Source organism: Callionymus lyra, chromosome 11 (genome assembly GCF_982586985.1).
Source record: "Callionymus lyra chromosome 11, fCalLyr1.hap1.1, whole genome shotgun sequence".
NCBI classification, from domain to species: Eukaryota; Metazoa; Chordata; class Actinopteri; order Syngnathiformes; family Callionymidae; genus Callionymus; species Callionymus lyra.
Window position 1 is genome coordinate 16423560 of NC_141828.1, and position 25117 is coordinate 16448676.

A 25117-nucleotide genomic window follows, 5' to 3' on the forward strand; every position below is an offset into this window, starting at 1 on the left:
GAAGGGGAGACATCTGTCTCATCTCCCCTCAACTTCTAATGTGTCATCAAAGATATAGGAAGCCCAGAAGAGCCAACTGCCAATCTGGCAACACACTCTGTCCCCAAACTAGTGCATGTTCAAAGATGAAGTTCCCTTCCTGCTTGAAAGCATCTCCCTAGATAACTGGTTGTTTTCCCACAGTCCATCACAGTGAAAAACACATTTTCTTTTTTAACTGTATGTTAGGGAGACAGAAGTGAAAATATGAATTCCAAGGTACTTGCTGGCATTATTTTTGTCAAATTCAAATCAAACTTTATTGCTATTAACACCATAAAGAAAACAAATGGATAAAATCTTTTGATAAATTACTCAGATTTTGCCACAATCGGGTTATGTTTGTGATATGGTAATACGACCAGTTTTCAATTCTGATTAAACAATTTTCAATTGGCAAGAATATGGCGTTAGGATACGTATAACAATACAGGGACGGTCAGATGTAATGCAACATATTACAATACTTCGTCGGAACAAGGATATATTTGTAGTATTGTCGCGTACTTAACTCTTGTGTTTTTTAATTTACAGACCACATGACAAAGTCGTTACTGCTTTCATTTGTTTTGAAACCAAAATATGTCCAACCATCAGCTTTATAAGCTGCTGGAGTCGAACGTATCCTCTTGTCCTCAGTCATCGCCAAACTTTTGCGGAACTTCAATGTTCATTTAGCTTCAGTGGATCTAATAACTGCTACCATCTAGTGGCAGAGAGTTAAATAGCAACAGAACAATCACCATGGTGTGAATATTTGCATCTTAATATGTAATTGTAAATATTTAAAAATATATATCTATACATATTTAAAACACATATTGAACTATAAACCATAATATAACTATGGTAACACATTCAATATGATTTGCTAACCAAAAAACTGAAGAGAACTATCAACTTTTTAACAATCAATACGGTGATGTCTTGATATATCACCAAAGCAATGTTTTCCAGCATCTCTTATCACCACAGACTTGCAAACAAAAAAATTATAAAGACGGAGAAGAAAGTATTATTCTCTATGTTAGCGTATATATTTAATGATAGACCGAAGATCCTCCACAAGGCAGGTTTACTCCTTTTTTTCTTCCGAAGCGGTGGTGAACGAGCGTTTCCCTATGATTATGATCTCATCAGGCTCAACTCCTTGACCTTTGTTCTGTGCCGTAAATGTCAGCTTTCTTTATGGCGCTTGTGATGAGTTTATTGAACAGTGCACACATACACAAGGACGTATGGAAAAACACACACGTGGAGGGTGGACATGTGCTGACTCTCAGCCACATGTTCTGCCCTTCGCAGCCAACAATAGCTCTTATTTCTCCTCGCTGGCTGGAAATCCATGTCGCTGTGGCTCTGGCACAGAGCTCGCGACTGGAGAGGCCATTATTCTCGACAGGGCTGAGAGAAATCATTAAACATTTTATGAGCACTCAAATGTCTTCATGTAAAACCTTAACAGGTCTGCTAAGACTTACACAAAATCTATAAAAAAAAAATACTAAATACAGTATATCAAAAAAAATAGGTTTATGCTCATGAATTGTAGACAAGATGAAATTGATAAAACTGAGATTTCATAACTCGTTATTATCAGAATGGTTAATTCAATGTATTACTGAGGGTCAACCGCAGCTCGACTGTGACTCCTCCTAGTGGAGAGAAGAGGTGAAATAAAATAAAGTAAGTTAAAAGAAAAGCAAAAAAGGAAAGTGATTAATGTAGTCAAATAATAGATGGTTTTATAGTATAAAACATATTCAACTCCTGCCTTTACAACATCAGTTTACTGCCTCATTGAGTCAAATATATTCTAGCTGAAACAACTTTTATTGGAGATTACATGATTATATTTTATTATCATCATTATTTGGCTCAACATTTTTGATCTTTCCATAAAAAAGAGGATAAAGGATTCTCTCTATTTGGCACACGAAGAAGAGCTATAACCAGAGATTATTTCAAAAATAATCACACTCTTGTTCCCTTTAATCCATATTAAAAAAAGTTATCTAATAATGTTTGGTATACTAGTTCAGTTGTATATTTAACTCTTAAAGTTGTTTTCATTAAAAGGCTTTGAAATACAATCGGAATAATACATCTTTCATATATTCATATTTTTATTTAATTATGACTGTATACAGTGTTGTTCATTGAGCAATAGTTTGTGAACTCGTTCATATTTTGGATGGACTTGAACTGCATTCTACGACAACAATATTTCTGTGTTATTTTATTACTGTTTACTTTTGTAGTTTCTGATATGACAATGAAATTTGATCCAACTTTTAAAGTTTAAACAGCTATAATAATCTATGAATTTGGTTGTATTTATGATTTGGAAAAATAAGAGCTTTTTGTAACACATATATATATATATATATATATATATATATATAAAGATATATATATAAAGATATGTAAAGATATATAAAGAATCCTGTAAACCATTTCATTCTTGGAGCTGTGAACTTTTGAAATATTTGAATTATAACCGATGAACTCAACTAGTTTAAAATTGGTGAACTAGACTTTGAACTAGTTCACATATAAAGTGAATGTTCCCAACACTGACTGTATATTCCATCGCACTACATTTCATATAACCCCTGTAGACTAAAATGAAATGTGTATTTGAATTACGTACCCAAAATAAGATGCTATAAATGCATCAACTAATCCATTTCTTATGAACGCTTCGAGATATGTATGGCCTTGTCCTCACTTCAGACGTGACCTCTAACCGAGTGAGGAATGTTCATGATACTCTCATACTCTCAACAATTTACAAGTGCCATATTTAGAATGTTTCTTTATGAAATCAACCCACAACCCCCTTTATGTATCCTTATCCCTTCATCCTCCTGAGCAGACAATGCTTTTGCCATGAATGAAATGTTTGAGGCCTCACACAGAGGACTTACTCTTAATCTTTTCAGTTTCACCCTCTCCCTTTCATCCAACTTATCTCCCGTCTCTTCCTCCTTCATTGTCTTTGAGTCTTTATCAGTCATCTTGCAGCGAGAGGTAATAAAAGGTTAACACATTGAAGGAGGCTTGTTCGGCTTTGACATTCTGTTCACTTCTATTCCTTTTCTTGTCTTTTCGTTTTGTTTGTGGCGGCAAACCTTATCAAGAAGATAAGCCCTGCCTGGTTCTTTGTGGTACAATAGTATGACAGACTGATAAAGCATAAGGGGTGAGGAGTTCACCGCAGCGCTGGTCGTTCAGTCACCCCTTTTTTTTCTGGGTGGGTTTGTAAGGACCCCAGAGACTGTTATCGCTAGCTTCCGTCAAGTACCATCTTTAGAATGAATGTCAAGCTTGTGCATTTGACACATCCGTTTAATATCAGATGGAGCAATATCATTATGAAAAAACTTGAAATTCCATGTATGAAACAGAAAGATTCAGCAACAGCTTCTTCCCTCTGGCCATCAGACTGCTAAATGCAATATAACACATGCTATGCAATATTTAAACCATTATTTATTCATTATATTTATACTATATTGCACTAATTCATATTTATACTTTTTTATATACATTCTATGCTGTGTTTTTTAACAGTTGCCAAGCAACAACATTTCGTTGCCAGTTTCACAGTGATTTTCTGTGCAGTGACAATAAAAATAAGTCTAAGTCTATAATTCTACAGTTAACATGCTTAAAGTTTAACCTACATCTGAGTGAATTACGATACAGTTTAGAAATTATGGACCATGGCAAATATTACGAACAAAAAATAGATAAGAAAGGGGTTGATAAAATGTAGGAGCCATTGGAATGTGGGAAAGTAGTTCCTTAATTGTAAAACTCATTGCTTCTGTTTATATGATGACATTGGTTTTCAAAGTAATTTAAGGACATGGATGAAGAATTAAAGAGTCGCTTGAATGTACCATATGTCCTAGGTTATAATTTTTTTTTTTTTCTAGTAGTTTACGCAAAACATAAATAATCTATTTTGTCAGTATACTGTTTCTAATTGTCCTTTATGTGTTGTGTTAAACTATTAGTTTTACTTATACTAACGTGGATTTTAAATTTAACCTAATTCTTTGGTTACTCTTTCATTTTATTAATTACCATTTTTTTTATGGTAATGCCTTATGGTTGGTTCATGAGGCCTCATGGAACATCTGATGAGGCATCATGATACAGTACCCTTCAATGTCAAAGGCCATTAGATTACACTCTCTGTTTTATAATCGTATAGCTGTAACCTAGTAATTTAAAGACACCTGGGATGATTTTCAAACTTTGAGTGCCATCTAGTGGCCTTTCAAAATGAAGACAATGTATGATTATACTGTGTCTTTATTTCAATAGCCTGTTTAAATTTGAAAATGATAAATGGTTTCATTTAATTATGATATCTGAGCCAAGATTATAAAGCAGAGAGTGCCATCTAGTGGCCTTTCAAAATTAGGAAAGTGTATCATGATACCTCATCAGCTGTTTCATGAGACCTCATCAACCAATCGATACAATTTTCTATTGGTCAAACTCATCGTTTTGATCATACATACATGAATTTAGATTTGAATGTCCTAGTTGACCTTTTAAAATGATAAGTTTACCTTTAATAAAATAATGGTTTTCTGGTATATGTGGCCATCATTTTGTTCCGTTGAAGGCTCAACAGTAAAGTTATCTCAGAAAGGAAGTACAAACCTTTGAATCATAAGCAAGCAACATCGCGAGACAATTAAAGACCACTGAAACAGGATATATATCTTTCATATCGGAGCCTTTGAATTATATATTTCCTTTTCCGCATCTCACATTAACATTTTATGGAGTGGTCAAAATATTGCTACTATTTCCGGCTTGTCCACGTTGGTCAGTATTTCTTCATGTACCGGATATATGGATTGAAAACACAAACAAGCACAGACAGCCTGACTGGCTGTTCATTGATTCGTATCAAATGAACTTGTGGTGGTGGGTGACGTCAGTTTTTTTTTACCACTTGAAACTGCTTTCTAGCAAATCCTGTCCTGTAATTTAAGAATAGGTGGGGTTAAATAACAGGCCGTAATCATGTATTATAAAGATCTTAAAAATGAATAAAGCCTAATTATTCTTATGAGCCAATGGAATAACATCTACGACTGTAGTATCGTGGGTTGATCAGGTAAGAACTCGGCGGTGTTGAAGGGAGATTAAAACGTTGAGTGTTTCGCTCGAGCTGGATTCAAGGGAGACTTGGAATTCCCATAACAATTTTCTACGTCTCTTATCGAAGAACCTTGTCAGACATCAGGTAAATTCAAAACATGCACCGGCGTATCAAAAGAGTTAAGTAGACGCAGACACTCCAAGCATAACTGATTCATAAAGGTCGAGGAGAAGGGAGTGGAAGGGGAGAGGAAAATAAATTAGGATACACTTTTAATGGCCGTTGTCAAGGTTTTTCGTGCGTCCTCCAAAAGAAGCAAACTACTTTTCGTGCATGCCTAAAACTTAAGACAAAAAATAAATTTCACTTATTTTCTACTCATCCTCATGTCGACTAGAGTTGTGATTATTTTCAAAGTAATCTGTTGCCTTTGAGAGCTATAGGCAAATATTTCCATTTTAATAGCCATTCCTAGCAGCTAGCCCTGCAGCTTCTGCTAAAAAACAACCTTAAAATATAAAATAAAAATAAAAAAATTGGAAAAAATCCTCATGTTGAGGATTCAATACAAAATGGACGTTACAGACAAGACCATAGAGGTATTTAGATGTTTATAAGTGCGTCATTTTGGACAAAGATGAACCTAGCAGCTAGCCTAGCAACATCCGCTAAAACAAGCTTAAAATACAGAAATGTTTAGGATTTTTTTCTGGAAAATTTCTAATTTTGATGCTAAAACACTAGAAGAACGTTACAAATGAGCAAGATGGAGGTATTTGGATGTTCTGTGGAAGTGTCTTTATGGAAGAAGATGAAGACAAGTGATCTCCAGTTGCTACATTAGCATGGACTTACATATTGTGTATACTGTATCTCTAAAAAGGAACAGAATACGCTGAAAATAATTCGAAACCCTTAGTCGTTGAGTATGCATTGTATGCAAGTGAAATTTGAATGTTGGGTAAACTACCACTTTTAAGTAAAAAATAAAAGTGAAATTGCAGGAAATACATCTCATTTCAATCAAGATAGTCGGTTGATGAAATAAGCAGAATAGGGTCACAGACTCATGGGTCGCCCCCCATGTGACTACCTGAGGGATGGAGGCGGACGAAAAAACAACATGAGCCTGTCTTCTTGATCTTCCCCTATGTTGATGTAGGCTGCTGACAGGGGATGGTTCTATACAGCACAAGCAGCACCAAAGCTTCTGCCTCCTTCTTTTCTTCATTTTTTTTAATAAACCTTCCCTGCACACACATCAACACATTCATCCTTTGATGATAAGTTAAGCTTCCTATGCTAAGAGGGAAAGTGCATCAATATCAACCCACTATTTCATCTTGGAGCCTGCATCCATCTTGATACTGGGAAAATATTGACAATTACTGAGTACATTTTCCATTATGCTGTCACTGGAAATCCATATTAATATTATTATAAATCAAACTTTGCTGATTGACGATGACTAGCACCCTCAAAGTGTGGAGATATCTATTAATCTATTGTGATGTACTCTGTACTCTATTTACAGTTGGAGTCTCAGACAGTATATAGAAAGACTAATATGGCTTTAGGAACTTGGCCATGCTTTTAGTAAAATAGTGTATCATTCATTTTTTACAATGCCATTAATTATTTAATTCACTGAACAGTTCAGATCCATTTAAATAAATGTTCAAATTCAAATGAAAAAGACTCTCTTCTTTTTCTTAAATAGTGATTTTTAAATCAATATATTCTTAACTCACAAAGACGCTAACTGAACGCTCAGGAAGAATCAAGGGTTGGTTGTCTCGTTCAGGGAAACATCGACTTAAACATGTCCTGAGCTGGGATGGATCCGATGACCTTCCAGTCAAACAGTAACCTCTCTACCATCATCAATGAAAATAAAGTTACACAAAAGAAATACGTGTCATTTGTGTTTTTTTTCTCTCAACATGGATAAAACGCCCCAAAAGTCTCCACAGCGATTGACTATGTTCAACTGAACCCTTTTGTTCCCGAGTTGGACCTGAGGGGTATTGACTGGCAGCTATGAAGGATATGCAGAGGGTCACCAAATCCATTATTCATAAACCAGGGACGTACAGAGGATGAGAGTTTCTGCTGACGACGTGGTCATCCAGAGACAAGTTGGCACATTCTAAAAGCAGATGCACTTCAACGACTCGCCATTTTTTAGGTGATCACATAGTATATAGAAGGCTGTGAAGTTTCAGAAAATGACAAGTGTCGGATTTGAATGTCAAAAAGATGTTTTTTAAAAGTAGATTCATATGATTAATAAGACTGATGTCCTCACCTCCACACCACCTATAATGTCATCTTTGAATGTTGTATGACTCAGATGGTTATTATTTGATGATTAACTTGTTATTCTTTCCAAAAATCTACATTCAAATGTTACAAATATTTTGTTGAAAGTCGTCTACATCCTCTAGAAGAGATCTGAGGCTTTCATTGATATTTATTGGGATAACTATTGATCAATAGCATTGTAAACCTGTTCTCCTCCGCTGAATCATAGCTAACGTATTATGTTTTACTTGTCAATTTCTCTAAATCTCTACATTCAATTGTGTTATTTTATTATTTCACATCGTAAACATGCATTTTAAAGTATCTGAAACATATTAAGTTTTTAAAAGTGTACATCTAATTTTGTTTTAATCAATCAATAAAATGAAGATAATGGATAATTAAATTAATAACAAACAAGCATTTTAAACAGTACCGAGTATGGTCCTGATAAGAAAGGATTACAAGGATTATTCAATGCTCTTAATTTGAAGGCTGGGCGCTATTTTCTTATATATAAATGGCGTTTGGTGAAAATACCGCAAATAAATCTCGAATTTAGGAAACCTGTACTATGAATAGCTCGGCTGCTGTACATCAGTGCTATTGTGTTAACATTTTAAATTACAATGACTTGATGTATATGCATTCCATTTAGTGGTGCTGTGATTAAAGATAGACGCCAAGACCTGAATTATTTACTGAAAAATGACCACATTTAATGAAGACAAAAATAAATAAAGAGTATAAAATTGGTAAATTTTAGCATGAGAAATGCCAAGTGTTGCGTGTGGTGTATACATTTAACCAGTTGACTGAAGTATTAGTACTTAGAACTACTACTCAATTCAACACATGTTGCTTTTATATCTATTATACATTCAACAGACTGCAACAGGAAGTACGGTGGTCTTCCAATAAGAGAATCGCATCAGTGGAAAAAAAGCAATTAAGACGACTCTTTAATATTTCATGCTGCCCCACACAACACGAAAGACGTCATGAACATCAGGGAGCCAACAACAATTATGGGATAAATAGCCGACGAGCAACCGTTAAGATTATTTTCTTTCTCTCCGAAACAGCAGTGTGTGAGTAATTGTATGCAAGTCATTTCAGACTCGGTCAGGTCAAAATCAGCTGATAATTGCTCAACAGCAATGGGGAAAGGTGGCACACTGTGTTTGGTTTATAAAAACACAGGACGAAAATGAAATACTGAACATTTCTTGAGACTGTAATTAATTTTGATCCAAAGATACATGCCTTTTCGGAATTAATGTGTAGACAAAATTGAAACAACTTCGTACACGGCCATTCATGGCGGAACTTATCCTTGGAAAACTTTCAATTAAATAAATAATATTCAGTCTAAACGTAACCCAAATCACATAGTGAGTGAATAATGATTTAATTAGATAATTTTAACAATGGTCCTTAGTTTTTGATCCACTTGTTCCCAATGTTTCATTAGAGCCAATTACTGGACTGGGTTGTACCTTTTATACTCTAGTCTAGTGTTTACTTAATAGCCTTCAGGATTCCATCAACAGATGTCTGAATGTACGATTAAATAAACCACTTGACAAGATTAAAAGAAAAATGTAAATCACTGACAGGTTTACACTAATGAATGTTTTACAGTTAAGAACCCTGAAGGCTGTTTTAGCATCTTTTAATCAAGATCATTGAGAGAAAAGTGCATTGACCAAACGAAAAAAATAATCTTCAATCATTGAATTACTTGCATTTCATCTTTCATCTTTCATATATAAATCGTGTGGGCATTTAGGATTAGAAAGGGCATGAGCTATTCAGAAAATCGCAGTGAAATTAATTGTTTGCCGCGCTTCACCGTGAACTTTAATCATGAACTCCAGCGATCTGCTGTCCTTTACAATCAGTGAATATATGTTTCCCTCAACAAGTAATAACTTAATATTAAGAGCTTTTGCACATTGGTAAATATCTTTCATGACATCTCGATTTGATCACGACACTCAAAATATTAAACCTTAAAATGGGTGAAATGAATCTTATAAGATGCTTAAAACTGTTGAAGAAGCCACATAAAAACATTGTATAAAACAATGACTGATGCTTGAAAAATTATCAAATTTACCCAAAATATAATTTAAAATAATTGTATTTGAATATCTACAGCAAGTTTTTGTTTTAATTTTGTGTTTTAAATAAAAGTAAAATATACAAAGATATTTTTTTTTAAAATCAGTCACAGCTTGTTTTAATACATTAAAAAGGCCAATCCAAACTTCTGTGACTAAAATCAACATTTGCTTTTGTTTTTCACATAAAATGCAACAGAACAGAACATATGTCATTAGTAAATATTTATACACTGATGGCCTGCTGTATGTGTGTCATCAAAAGGGACGCAGAAACACTGCTGACTGGATCGGAGCAAGAAAAAAAGTGGTGCTATTTTTATCTCACCCTGAGGCCGGGGCAGCTGTGTCAAAAGTCAACAACTCTGCTGACTCCATGCTGCATTGCCCCAGTCCCCATCTGACACACACACATACAACAATACACACACAGCTACTCTTGCGCGAACAAAATCCTTCTGAGGATACAAAAAAAAAAAAATGTTTAAACCAGAAAACCACTAAAAGAGAACAGAGCTCTGTTGAAGTAGCCATGATGCGATTTACTGTCTATCTTAATTTTATAAACTGTATTTAAAGTGGACTTAAGATAAACAAAACTGAGTGGATGATAGGGACAATGATACGATAAATTCTGATACTATAGGAACATGGATATATTTTTAGTATTGCACAAGATATTTCACTCTTTTGTAGCAGAATTTTCATACCAGATAAATCTCAAGTGCTTTCATTTGTTTTGACTCCAAAATATATCAGCTTTAAAAGCTGCTGGAGTTGACTGCATCCTCTCGTCCTCAGTCATTGGGGATTTCGTAGGATTTCAATGTTTATTTAGCTGCAGAGGACGTAATGACTGCTGCCATTTAGTGGCCTTAAGTTTAATTGCAACAGAAAAATTTACAAACAGCATGAGTATTTGAACATAGAATTCAGTATATTTATTTGGTATTTAAGTATTTTACAGACACATTATTAAACTAAGGATAAAATTGTATCACGTAAAATATTATTTGCAAGCCAAACATTTAAAAACAATAAATACATCTATTCATTTATTTATTTTTATGTATTTTTTATAAAAAAAAAAAATGTTCTTAATGTTTTAAATGTTTTTATTTATATCGCCATATGGATATTTCCCAACACTCGTACTAGATGATACCTGGAAACAGACGGTCTGGTTATGACTCTGGGTCGGGAGGGCGGAGCCACCCTCGTACAAATGTATCCCTTTAATAACAAGTGGAATGTCAATGTTGTTAACCTCGTAACCCAGATGTAAGTGAGCATGCTGGGCAGCGCTAGATTGACAATAAAATCAAATTCACACCAACTTAGCTGTGGCATTATTGCGCCGCCTATAACATATTGATGTACGCCTTTAAAAAAAATGACAAGATGTGCTCACTCTGATTTGTTACGTTAATAAAAGGGTAGACACAGCTTCGTCCCGCACACTCAAGCGCACACGCTCTTGCGAACGCACATGCACACACTCATCCCTCTTCATGGACCACTTGGCTTTATAGTGGCGAGGAGCTTGAACAAATTGAGAAATGATTGGAATTGAAAGATGAGTAATGGTGATTCTAGCACTGTCCTCTCGCAATATGGATATGATGAGATTTGATTCTTTGAGGTCAGGTACATCATCCGAGCCGTGTGGCTGCTCAGCGTATGAGTAAAGGAGGCAGGAGACGATCCCATCTCACATTTAAGATTCTGACTCCCATCCATCACCGCGGACATGGAATCAATTCGGGATACAAACCTTAGAGTCTCTTGCCTGCAACAAAATGATGTGAGTAGTAAAAAAGGAAGTTTTTTTTTTTTTCTTTTAAAGCTTCACTTTATTGTTGTGTCGGAAGAGAACAAGTTGCTATATTTTGCCAGTGAGGATCCTTCATCCGTCCCTTCCCCTGCTGTTTCAACATCACGATCAGCTATTAAATGCTTCATTACATCCTCACTTTCTTAGCTACCGATAGTGAGCAGAATCTTTCTCTGTTTTAAGCTCATACAAAAAAAGAAGTAGAGAACGGGAGCCTTTCAATTTTAGACATAACAAATGTGGATACATGAGGCAGCAGAAGTCGCACTGATTCCCACCTATGATCCCGAAATATCACGCTGCGATGCATTTACACTTTAATGTAAGTAAAACTCCGCTGTCTAAGCCTAAAGATCCCGAGAGGAACTTCCGAAAATGAATGTTTGACCACAACTAATTGATCACTGTAGCATGTGACGTTTTACATGGAAATCCCGTTCACTGTCAGCACAGGGCTTTAAATAAAAAAACAGCTTCAGACTGGGATTTACATTTCGGTGTGGAAGTTGTGATGGTTGAACGAGACCCCAGATGCTCTAGCATCCATGATTTGTCAGATTTAGTCGGAATTTATTGGTGCAATGTCACTCTTTCCATCTAGCTGACAAGCATATGGTCAAATCTGATTGAATCTTTTGTTTCATAAACTGAATAATGAGTGAATGTACAACTTATAAACTTATCTTAAGCGATTTAAAATTGTAATTATGATTCTTCCCAACAGATTGCAAGGAATTTACAGTGCACCTCCCCCATTGCTACTGCCTCGAAGGCCATCACTTCCCTGTGCAAAATATGTATTGTTAAAGTTCAGGAATGACTTTTCCTGAACTTTTAAAGACAAGTTGATATTGGGACAGGTAACTGATGATAACACATTAGTGTTATATTCTGTGGCCCGCCATTTATAGTCTATGTTTTTATGAGTGCAGGCAGAGCGACTCTAATATTGTTACATCGGATGGTTAAAGAATAAATATAATCAAATGTCATTTTATCTTTAATATAGCTTTGGTTATACAGTTAAGATGGAACAAATGTATAAAATGAACATATAATATATAGACAAAATGGCCCGAAGTCATCGTGAAACTACAAAAAATCCACAATAATTAAAAAATGTTTGCCCCTCAGTTGAGTTTGAGACCCCAGATCTAGATCCATGCAAGATTTCCCCTCACTGAATATAAAGAGAGCTGCAACTGTGTGTTGTGCAAGCAAGTCCTGGAATGCTACTACAACCTGCTGCTAAGGGCATTGCTAACAGTATTTATAATTATTAAAAATTTGCGTGACAAACAAACCGGCAGTGGTGAGGAACTCTGAGTGTCCTGAATACCAAATTAACCTTGGAGCAAGAAGGTGTGAGAAGACGAGTAAGAGGGAACACAACTATTTGATTTTTAAAAAATTGTAAAGGTGCGGAGATTGACAAAGCGATGCCATGTAAAATCACAAATACATAAAATTATGAGAATACAAACAGTCCTGCCCTTGGCCCTTATCAGCACTTTAATGTTAATGCAATATATGCATCATGGAACCATAAAAATACTGTGATAACTGAAAAAAAAAAAAAATTATGTGTGTTCATTTGGTTAGTACCAGCACTACACAAACATGCGGTTTGCTGTTTAATCCTGTGGGAATTACATGTAAGTCAGAACAAGGGAGGTAATTATGGGGGACCTTAACTGAAGCCCGGGATAAGGAGTAGATCCTTTATCTTGGAAGGTGTTTTAATGGGTGCGTTGGGAATAGCGTGAGACTGTTTTCCCCAAAGGAGCTCCTGCACCTACACGTACCTGCCCAGCAACAATCTCACCTGTAGACGTCGACTGTTGCCATGTAATGCATCGTTACGTAACCCAGTATTCATGTTAAACACATGGTGTTTTCTAACAAAGATGGTGTCTTGCCTAAAGCTGTTTGATGAATGGATCCTCCAGCCGCAATGGAACAGCAATTAAAGGTGAGTTTCAACCTTTGAGTGAATCACAGAATACCACAGGGAGCTGGAGAGAAGTCATTACTTCTCCACCATCCTCCAACACGACATGGAATGTTTTCTACTTCATGGCAACGCTCTTAGGTTCGCTCTTTTCGTTGGAATTTTTGATGAAATTATTTCACTTATTTAACAGGCTCGACAGACACTGGAAGACCGTGAAATAGATGGAAAAGTTGCTTGATTTCTGAGCGGAGATTGAAGGGCAACAGAAAACAGGATGAGCGAGTCCCTCAGGTGCGCAGAACAGCGGCTATAATCGTCTCTGCGGCTCAAAACAACAGAGCCGCAAAAAAAACAACAACTGCAGTTCATTTTCTGTAGATAGACTGGACAGAATCTGATTAAAGATAGATTTTATGTCCAGTTGATCAACACGCCGTCGTCTTATTATTGGTCTTTTGGCATTTCCTGTCTGTAGTTGCCGTAGCAACCACCATCTCGGCTGTATGTGTCAAAATTAAGGTCTGTTGGCTAAATGTTACGCGTTATTTTAAGTGGCCAACAAATCTTTAAAAGCAAATGAAAACAAGCATGAATGTTTTTTTTGATGATTTACATTAGTGGTCACCAAACATTTTCCTGTGAGAGCCACATAACTGTATTTGTTAAAAGAAAAGTGTGACGATTGTGTTTAAACATAAAAATATATTGCTTTCCAGAAAGTAACACAAAACCAAATAACCCTTTCTGGATTGTTCACAGAAAAAAAGCACTAAAGAACTATTAACTTTGCAGTTATCTAAGGCTCAAGGTGACAACACAGGGGATACCACAAACACATTTGTTTTCTGGCATTAGGGTCACCTTGACCCTGAGATAACACGTGTTAATGAAATCAACAATAACTAAATAACCCTCTCGAAGCCCCTAAATTAATAGATTATAAACCAAAACTTTTTAGAGAGCGAAAAATAATAATACTGTATATATAGGTAGGTGTAGGATATGACAAAAAAAACTAAAAACATTTGGCTTTTATTTTTATTTACCTACTCTAAAAAATAATTTACCCCCTGAAAATCTTGTCCTGTTGTCCTGGACATGAAATGGTCAAAAAAACAAATAAATAAAGCATAAAACAAATTATTTTAAATCGTTAAATTAATGAATGGAAGTTAGCCCTGTTACCTAGCCAGTGTAGTTCAAGCCTACAGCATACGTCACTTCAACTCAAGATTCCGGATTCAAACTGTCTAATTCTCTTAATTTTTGCGTCATCGTTTTTTAAAATCTTATTGTGATGTAGACAATTCAATGTTTAGGTATTAGTCTCAATAAGAGACGTTCTGTTTAAGAATAACTAAAACTTGAAAAATGGGCAAACTCTCATTTTATTCTCTTCATTTAGACACTATTAATATTCTCATGTTATTGACACCAGAGTGTTTATTCTGAAGAATGTTCTACCATAATATTAGTACCGTCTGACTAAAAGAGAGGTATTACATTACATTGTATGTTGTTAACAATCTGAATAGTTATACAGATCCAACTATTAAACAGAGAAGACTTTGGTTGTGGTTTGCTTAGCTGGGTGAGCATTTGTTCATTTTCTTCCGCTTATCCCTTGCCGGGGTCGCAGGGAGACTAAAGCCTATCCCAGTTTCATTGGGCGAGAGGAAGGGGACACCCTGGACAGGACGCCAGCCTGTCGCAGTGCACACAAAGACAGAGAACCATTCACACACACTCTCAATACCTATCGACAATTTCCCCAAGTCCTCAATCAACCTTTGTATGGTTTTGGACTGTGGGAGGAGACCGGAGTGCCCGGAGTAAACCGGCGCAACATGGGGAGAACATACAAACTCCACACAGAGAGTTCACAAGCAAATAGAAGTAATATGTTATGCTCGGGTTTTTCGTAGTGGTCCTCTTTTTATGTTATGCACTGTATAAGAAAAATTAATCAAAATGCGGCTCTGGTTATGATCACAGGCCAGGCCAAAATTTGAAGGAGGGCCATATCTGTATACATATTTTAGTTGACTAACTATAATATATAATTTATACCGAGACATGAAAGACGATACTTCTTTTAAAATTCAGTGTCGCTGAACCTGCCGCAGATAAATAATGGAGGGTTAATAGTGTAAGCGACTGTGAGTAGAGACACACTTCTTATTTATATGGTTTGTTTTTCACAGCGATAATTGACATTGGGGATCAATAATCAAAAGCAGAAAAAAACGAGGATACTCTCATCAGCACCACAGTAAACGGGGCTGAGTGAAGACCATGACTGCCGAACACTTGATGGTCCACTGACTTTTCAGTCATTGTCTTTATCCGCGATCGAACGGTGGAGGCGGGCGGGGGGGAGGGACCACGAGTCATTGAGGTGCATTTAAATCACTATCTCCACATATTACACAGAAAATTCTCTCTTGAGAGAGTGTGAGCTGAGATGGCGTCCTTCAAGCCCCGCTGGGTTTCCTGTCATCATGAAATGGGAGCAGGAGATTAGGGGGGTGAGGGATGTTGAGGATGGAGTAGGAGGGGGGTAAATACTGAAATCTGCTCTAATCCTATCTCATACAGCTGAAGATACACTCCACCTCCAAAGACATTTTTCGCTTTCATCCCAAATAACACTGAATTACAAGAATACAATTCACAATCAGCTTTGCTAGGAATGTCGGGGAAATAAAACGGGCACTAAACGAATGCATTATTACCGTCACGCATGTTGATTTATCAGCAAGGTCAACGTTTGTTTCAAGTATAATTCAACATGACTTTCATTTAACGTGGTAATCAAATTATCTCTCTGTCAAATTACTTTTATTCATATCTTACCTAGATTTTTTTTTACTGCCCATAGTTCTGGACAATTTTAATTAAAAAATAATCAATTAATTGTATTTAATTATGTCCTCTAAGGATTTTTTTTTAATCCATCGGTCTGTTATATATATATTTATAAACGGAAAGTATTTTTTAATTATAGTGTGTGTTGTGTGAGCGAGTTCCAGGAAGCAAACTGCAACCTGCTGTACCTGCTGTGAGCTCTCGAATTGACTAACAATGCTATTAATAATATTTAAAATCCTAAAATAGTTTTGGTTAATTGTTGAGATAGAATAAACTTTTTTTTTCTTAGATAAATGACCAGCTTGGTGGATATCTCAATTTATCTATTATTTGTTTTAACCGTCTACATTCATTTAATCATTATATTATAATCATATTCGGTTATTTATCCTATGTTACATGTAACATAGAAAAAAGGCTATTTTTGTATCCGTATTTGCCTTCAACCTCTACCTGCCTTAATTCCTTCCATTGTTTAGTACTGATTTTCTCACGCTTCGTAATCACATGCAACATTTACAAAGCCCTCAGATTAATGTGCAGAGAAAAAATAAATAAAATAAGAATTTGCTTTTGCGCTAACAGCCGAGGCAAGTGGGAAGGGGATTCTCACAACCCACTGCCCCTGCAGCCAGAATTTGCAAGATCAACATTTTTTCCCAGATAAAATGTCAATAGAGTGAAAAAAACACAATCTGTGGAAAAGCTACAAGAAGTTTTACACATTACTTCCATTTACTTTGTATTTGATATTCACCCCTAAACATGTTGTTCATATGTTGATTGTTATAAAAAACAAAACAAAAAAATTATCTTTAATTGCAACACTATGATGGCATTCGATCCTAGATCATCATCTCCAGTACTTTAAAAACCAACTATGATTTGGTATTTATGCTCGACATTATGTCTATCTCTACATCATATGATTCACTATGTTAATATCAAAATAGTCACAATCACTTACCAAATATATGTTAAATGATATGTATTAACCATTTTGGTAATGATTATATATTAAGGGTTTAAATTTGCTCATTTTTGTTTAAAATAACTTGTAAATAACAATGTTCAACCCTATTATGAATTTATATTTTTAGACATATGGAGTTATTTGGTTCGAAATAAGACCCAAATTACGAACAAAAATTATAAAGACATAGAGACTCATAGAAGTGTAAATAAGTTTAAAAGTAAATTCACATCTTCATTGTTATTCACATTTCATTAAGTATATATTATTTTCCAATTATATAATTGATTACAAGGAAAAATAAACATGGTTAATTTCAAATAAATACGTATTTCCATTTGAGTCATCCCATTATGGTCCCCAGTTATATCACAATGTCCACTATTTGGTTAAAAATGAGGATCAATTAGGAAATTAATTAGGAAGAAATCAACAAAAATAGAAAGGGAATGCAAATCCACATCTTCATATTATTTATCCCTCATTAATTATATATATTTTCCAAATTGTATAGCATTTACTATTGTTCACAAGGAAACATAAATATGGATAAATATTGATTTACATGTTATTAACCCTACTATAATCCCCAGTTATTCCAAGACAGTATAACATTAGTCCTTCTGAAATGTGTCGACATATTTTACGAGTACATTTCAAGATAATTAGGATTCATCGGCTAACTCAGAACAAATGGATAATTATCCGTTCCAGCACACACGGAAATGATAAAAGATCTGTTATCTGCCTCGACACATCTGCCTGTTGACTTTTGTTGTCTGCTTTATGTTCTTAATCGTCTTGTTCACGTCCCACTCTTGATGGATCTGCTTATGTTCACAAACAGCCAATGTTATTCTGCCTTCCCAGAAGACTTGAGGAAAGAAAAAAAAACGACGGAGAAGATATGTCACATAGTTTTTCAGTGACTAATATTGTAATAAAGTCTTCCGGACCTGCTTATGTGAATACATGTTTCTCCCAGTGTCGAATACATTTTAAATATGTGTCTGCCTTGTCTGTAAGTGGGTGTCTAGCAATGGAAAAGGTCACGATGCTGCAGACAGAATGATGTCCACTGTATGAGCTCATGCTCTTCCTTCATTTCCAGCTTCATTCAGAAGATTTAGTTGCATGGAAAGCGGCTATAACTTGCACCACAATTAGCCCAACAGGGACTCATTTAAAAGAAAGAGAGAAGTCACTTACAATGTGGAGTTTCAAGAAGTCCCCGAGACCAGAGGAGCTATCCACCCTCACCAGGACGGCGTCCTTCAGGTGCGTGCTGAAGCCGATGGCCAGCCGGTCCGCCCGTGTGCTTGGACGGTCGTTGGGCGGCCACGTGTACGTGATCAGTCCGCCGTCTCGGCCGAATATGTACGTCGTCCCCGCTGAGAGGAAGAAAAAAAAAAAAAGAAAGAAAAATGAAGTTTTGAGAGCAAAGGTGGCAACATGAAGTCATTACGTATGTATGATATAAATGTTAAAGTAAAAGGGCGGCGGGTGTCGACAGGGAAAACGTGGTTGCTTCGGGAATTGTCTCTTGGATATTTAGCATTCTCTGCTCGGAACTGGCACCTCTGCCCCTAAGCAACATATCAGTCGTGAAGAGCTCCCAGCACTTGTCTGAGGGTTTAACTACGCTCATGTAAATTCATGAGTAGGAGAATTAGGGAGGTAGAGCCAGTTCCCTTATAATGCTGAGCAATTACTCACCTCTGGAGGCGAGAGAACAAGTGAACACGTGTGAATGTGTCGGGTCCCTGGTGCCCAGGTGAACCAGCAAGCGGGCACCTCCATGCTTCATTAACAGCCTCAAAGGCAGACAACGTCAGCAGCATTATTGACCGGCCGCTGCAAATATAACCTCCCGGTGACCTCCAAATAAGCCGTTTCCTCTCTCACCACGCTGTTGTCTTCAGCGGCTTTCGAGAAAAAGTCTGGACTCGACCCGGTAGATGGACGAGCGTACTAATCACCCGCCTCGGCACCGAGTTTGGCCGTGAGGTATTTGGAATGTGACCCCGGGTTGAAGAAGGAAAAAAAAAAGAAGGAATTGAATTTAGAGAAAGTGGTCCATTAAAAGAAGCTGTCGCGGAGGCATTCACGCTTAAACACTACATTAAGAGTAACCTAATTGACTTGTATGTCTCTGGGTATCTCGAGCCCGGAACAATGTCTGGGCGATAATTCACCCCTTTCAGTGATAGGTACCTCTAAGATTAAAGAGATGCCTGAAGCTAAGTAACTAGCTTGCACCTGAACAACAAGAACTAATATTTGTGAATGATTACATTAAGATATAAGATTAACAATGATAATATTCCAATTAATTAACTAGTTATCCACCCCAAAACCCCAGAAAACTCTCTAGTGGAATTCTTTATTTAATATTTTCATTTGAATAAGTTATGCTTCTTGGAAAACTGTACTGCAGGGACCAAGTTTAATCTAGGCGGCACAAAAGAACTCACAACAAAATGGAATTTAAACTTTAATACCATACTACAATGCTATGGAACGTCATCAAAAACTATAGACATTTTAATTTTTTTTGTATTCGTGCAATAGAGGCCCCCAGTGTAGAACAGCCTCTGAATAAAAGCGAAAATATACATATTCAGAGACATAGAGACAGAACAAGGTTGTTGAGTCCTGAGCTAGGCAGCTTGTTGGGCTATAGCTATGATACAACGGCAAAAAGGGACACGACAACAAGGCAAGGGATTACTGTGGTATCTACGAATGTAACCAAAGAGTACTTTTTTGTTCATTTTTTTTAGCATTTTTGTCCAATGGTTTAAATTAGCAACTAAAGTGTTAATTTAAGTGTGTCTTAAATAGATCTTTGTTCTTTGTTCTACAGTATGTGTCTGTTTGAACAGAACCCTCTTTTCACTGAAATATTTACATAAGAACTCACTGAAAACACTTTTTCTGGAGATTAAATCTTGTTTACTATAACCACGCCCACTCTGCTGTGATTGGTCAAGCATCAAGGTTTGTCTCCACTTCCAAGGGACTCGTTGTATAACCAAAGCGGGGCCTGATTACAGCTGACTGGCTGGACGAGTGAAGCCTTTGTCACGTCTTAATGGAATCCGCTATCGTAACCTCTCGTTTGCCAATATTTCAGACAGGGGAGAACTTTATAAAGTAGTAACTTCAAAACAGCAGCTACTTTCATGGTCCAAGTTAAGTTAGGAATTTCGTTACATCAATCAGTTGACTTGTCAATCAAAATTGTCAACGTTAATTGACTTAATTATAGGCAGATTTTCCAAACATTCCGATATTTTTAAAAGTTTCCTAGATATACTGGTCGTAAACATGACCATCAGCATGATTTCCACAAGCATAAAAATAAAGAATAATTGTGCGATGAATAAGCATGTCATTGGGAATAAATGCTTTCAGGAAAGTCTCAAAATAAATGAAGCTGTCAGATTAGAGTACGAGAAGCAGGCTCCGGGAGTTGGTTTATTTACATATGTGAGAGCGGGAATGAGAAACTGAGAGCAACAGGGAGGAAGACAGAGTGAGGTAATATTCAATGGGAGGAGAGTTAAACAACCTTAGCTGGAACAATACAATAAATACACAATAAATCATACTGACTGTAATTCCAACGTTTTCTTGTAAACCAATTCGCACAGGGAGATAAAAACAATCGATAAAAAAATGCATTTATTTATATATTTCAGTTATTTTGCACCCTCCGGTTCGACTCGACAGATCTATTACTCTGCTCACGTTTCCGCCTTGTAATTTAAACCTCTCATTATTAATGGAAAAAGGTGTCTCGCCATAAAATATGACAAACATGAGTAGCAACGGACTATTAGATGAGCGTTAGGGACATGAAGCAAAGTCGAAATCAGATAGTTTAATCCAAATGTAGCACGTCAGTTAACTTCCTCTGATAATAACTTGGAAATGTTTGGCAAAATGTTCCGTATTTTTTGCAACACCAAATCTTTGGAAATTAATGCATAGTTATTTTCTTAAAAGTATCATACACTTAGATAAACATAAAAAAACCTTCATTAACCATGTGTTATTATTTTTGACACTATTATTTTTATTATAAATAATAATATTCTTTATCATTGTTATCCTCAACATCATCCTGAGGGTGAAAGGCTTTTACTACAAATCTACATATTATCTTAAAATAATAAATGACCACCATCTGAATAAACATATTTTTACTCTGGTATGACCTTTACATTTTTTTTCCCCATATGAACGGATGTATTTTTTCTTATCCACGATATATTATTTTGTCTTCAACATTTCATTTTAGTTTCCCTTCATGTTCCTTTATTTAACAATAGGATTGCATTTCAATTACTATTTTTCCCAATGCAAGAAAAAACGTTTGTAAATTCACATATAGTTCTTTAAAGTTCTTTTTTACAAACCAACCAGAAATGCTCAGATATTCTGAATATTATAAAGAATGGTATTAAAATGACATCACAGATTCTCAGGAGCCAAGGCCCACACTATGTATTATGATCTACTAATAAACTACTTATAACATTTTAAAGGGGAACTAATGTGTTGATTTAAGTGTATCTTAAGTTGATCTTGGACCTCGTCAGTATGTGTACAAAACTCTCTTTTCATTGAAATATTTACATTAGAAAATGTGAATAAGCCGTGCCCACTTTAACACTTTAACCACCTCCAAGGAACTTGTTGTATAAACAAAGCAGGGCGTGATTACAGCTAGCTGGAGGAGGAGTGAAGCCATTATTATGTAGCAATAATAAACTCTGTGTCTTTCCCAAATGTTTTGGTCGGAAAGAACTGTCTGTACACTTAAAACAAATATTTGATATTTGAAGTATCCGTAGGTGGAAAGAACATTTTTTTTTCGGAAACTCAGCGAGCAACCAATCAAAACCACGTTCCACTGGCATCCCGCTAACGCATATCTGATGTCGCCCACTCGGCAGTGAATCTCCAATTCATGTAGCTGGTGCTGGACCGATGTCACTGTCTGAAAGATCCCCCTGCAGCCACAAACACTTGCTCCCTGCTCCGGCTTATGATAATTAAGCTCTTTTAAACTATGTCAGCGTTGGAACTCGCAGCCCCCCTTAAGCGCCTATTTCCCTTTCAGTCTGTTGGTGCGACATGACACCCACTGACAGCTTATTTACTGTCGGTGACCTCCGAAAATATTATCATACACAGATTACTCATTTCGGTCGACTAGTGTGTCGATCTTGTCTCGTGGCACCCTTAAGCTAAATGAATGAACTGCAAAAATGTCAACTCAGAGTGCCGGCAGTCCTTATTTATCATTCCTGACAAACGCTGCTTACATAAACGGTTACAAAACAGAATCTAAGAGTCAATGAGATAGCGTTGCCATGAGTAAAAATGGAAAAGTGATGCAAGGATGTAGACGCATGGACAACATGGTTAATGCCTGCATGGTTGTGCAGTGGCATGGATCCTGCAGACTGTATAACTCCAGTGGTGGGAGTAATTATGTTCTGGCGCCACATTTGTTATCTGGCCACTCTCGTGGGACTTGGTGCACAATATGGATTTGTTGTAGTCATTAGATATAGTAGTGTCCTGCTCGAACGTGCTCCCTTTAATTTGACAAAGGTTTCAGTTTATTCCCAGTCCACTCTCTGTCTGGGAGAACAAATACCGGAACAGAGACGAGATACAACATAGGGGGGTTTGAGGTACAATGTAACCGTGGACCAGGGACTTACGAGAGTGGGCAAACAGCAGGTAATTAAGATTCTGCTGTGTAAGGTATTCCCATTAGACTCACGCTCGCAAACACCTACGGTTATCCATTTTGCCTGGAAGGTCACTACAGGTCTGAACAAGATATGCTGGATAAATAGAGTCTTTCACTCACTGTTCATTTATCCAACATCAATCAGGTATCATACACTTAGATGAAAAACATAATAGACTATATGATATATATGTGATTCTCATTGTGTTGTATTTTTACGTGTGATATTTTTATAAACATGTTTGTGTACTATATACTCTTCTGTGTTTCATTAGTCTTGTTTTTATTTGTGACATTTTAAGTCTTTGATACCTTTGTGTATTATTATTATTATTGTGTGTTATTATTATTAGGATTATTTGTATTGTTATTACACTTTTGTTTTATTATTAGTATATTTGTATTGTTGTTTTCTAATGTGTGATATTTTTATTATTTGATATCTTTGTGCATTATTATTATTATCTTTTATTATTATATTATTATTAATGTGATCATTTGAAGTATTATTATTATTGTCATGATTATTTGTATTACTATTATCATCGTCATAATCCTAAGGGTGATAGACTTTTATTATAAATCTACATATTATTAAAAAAAATTTTTTTATGACCATCTAAATATTTTTTTTTTAACTCAAGCTGGTGTGATTTTGTTTGCTATTCAATTTATAGTCAAAGATTTTATTCTTTCGTACCCATAATATACATTTTATTGTATATATATATATATATATATATATATATATATATATATACGTATATAAAATATGATTGCCTTTACTGCATGGTTTTCTGTTTTCTCTAATATTTCTTATTTTGTATGTTATAATTGTTGATAAAACTATATACAGTGTACACATGAATACCGTATATATTTGTAATGGCTTGATGAAGTGAAGGCATTGTATCGTGAAACAGTGTCTTCATTTCGAAGGGCCATCTGGTGGCCATTCAAAATGAAAGCATCATTTCATAATAAATGTTTTTGGATTATTTTGTAGTTCTTTGATGGCCGTCATGACATTGCCAGTACATACTCTTGTTTAAGAGATGTTCACCAGAGCAAAAAAAAAAAACCTTAATAAAATCCCATGACTAAAAATACATTCCGTCACTGTCAAATCAAAGTCTTCAGTTGGGATATTCTGCTTATTTCCATTTCCATAAAACGCTTAGTGTCAGTGATGACACACAAGGTGTTAAGACTGCAGGTCAGGGGGATCAAACATAATGTGACAAACATAATGTCATTTGAGTATATATTTCTGACAACCTGCATCACACGCAAACCAAGGGCGAGAAAATAATTCAGAATCAAGTCTGTCTTTCCTTTGACCTCGATCCCAGTCGACAGAGCGAGCCTCATATTACTACTTCTGCCGAGAAACTGGGGAAGAATCCAATTATAATTACATACTTGTGATGGAAATATGAAAAGAGGAGATGACATTATGGATCTGCTTTCTGTCAGCGGCCAACACTTGCACATCTTTCTATTTGCTGCCAAGGCTTCCTGTAATGACTGCAGTACAAAAATAGATTAGCCAAGGTGTTTTACAATGGAGCTCTCCAGCTTCCATCATTTACTGAATCCTACGGAATATAATCGAATGCGTCAGTCCCGGATTTCGTTTGATTCATTCATTTGATTTATTCAGACCCAAGTATTAAAAATACTTTGAATTATTTTGTAATTAAATATGATAATGAAATACTTTTCTATTATTGTTTGTGGTAAGATGTGAATTATTTTTTAACCGTGGTACACAAGGTTACCTGTGACGATCAAGGCGCACTCTTAAGACAGACATCACTTTCAGACTGTCCTCCGGGGTAAACAATTAAAAAGGGTTTAATGAGTCTTATCGGATTACCATTTCACTGTCCACCAAAATCATTAGCACAATTTAAGAGGCCACTGCTGTCCAATCATGACCGACGATATCTGCTAAAGGGGCTACGCCTGATCAATGACCTTGGATTCTGAACCACGGGGAACATTTAAGGATCAATTGCATCAATGTTTTGTCTTTCTTCAATCCCTTTATCCCCCCTTATTTTCCGGGTGAACCGAATAGGAAGAAGTCAAAGAGAATTTCCTAGAATA

The 25117-nt window shown here is 36.0% G+C and overlaps 1 protein-coding gene across 13 annotated transcripts in view; it reads right to left on the bottom strand.

Moving 5' to 3' along the window:
* LOC148069397 (neurexin-1a-like) overlaps nt 1-25117 on the bottom strand; it is a 250064-nt gene that overhangs the window by 70292 nt on the left and 154655 nt on the right. For all 13 annotated transcript variants that reach the window (XM_087802393.1, XM_087802401.1, XM_087802398.1 and 10 more), the window contains one exon: nt 18442-18623. In XM_087802393.1, coding sequence (XP_087658519.1) covers nt 18442-18623 — 182 coding nt within the window. The remainder of the gene's footprint in view (nt 1-18441; nt 18624-25117) is intronic.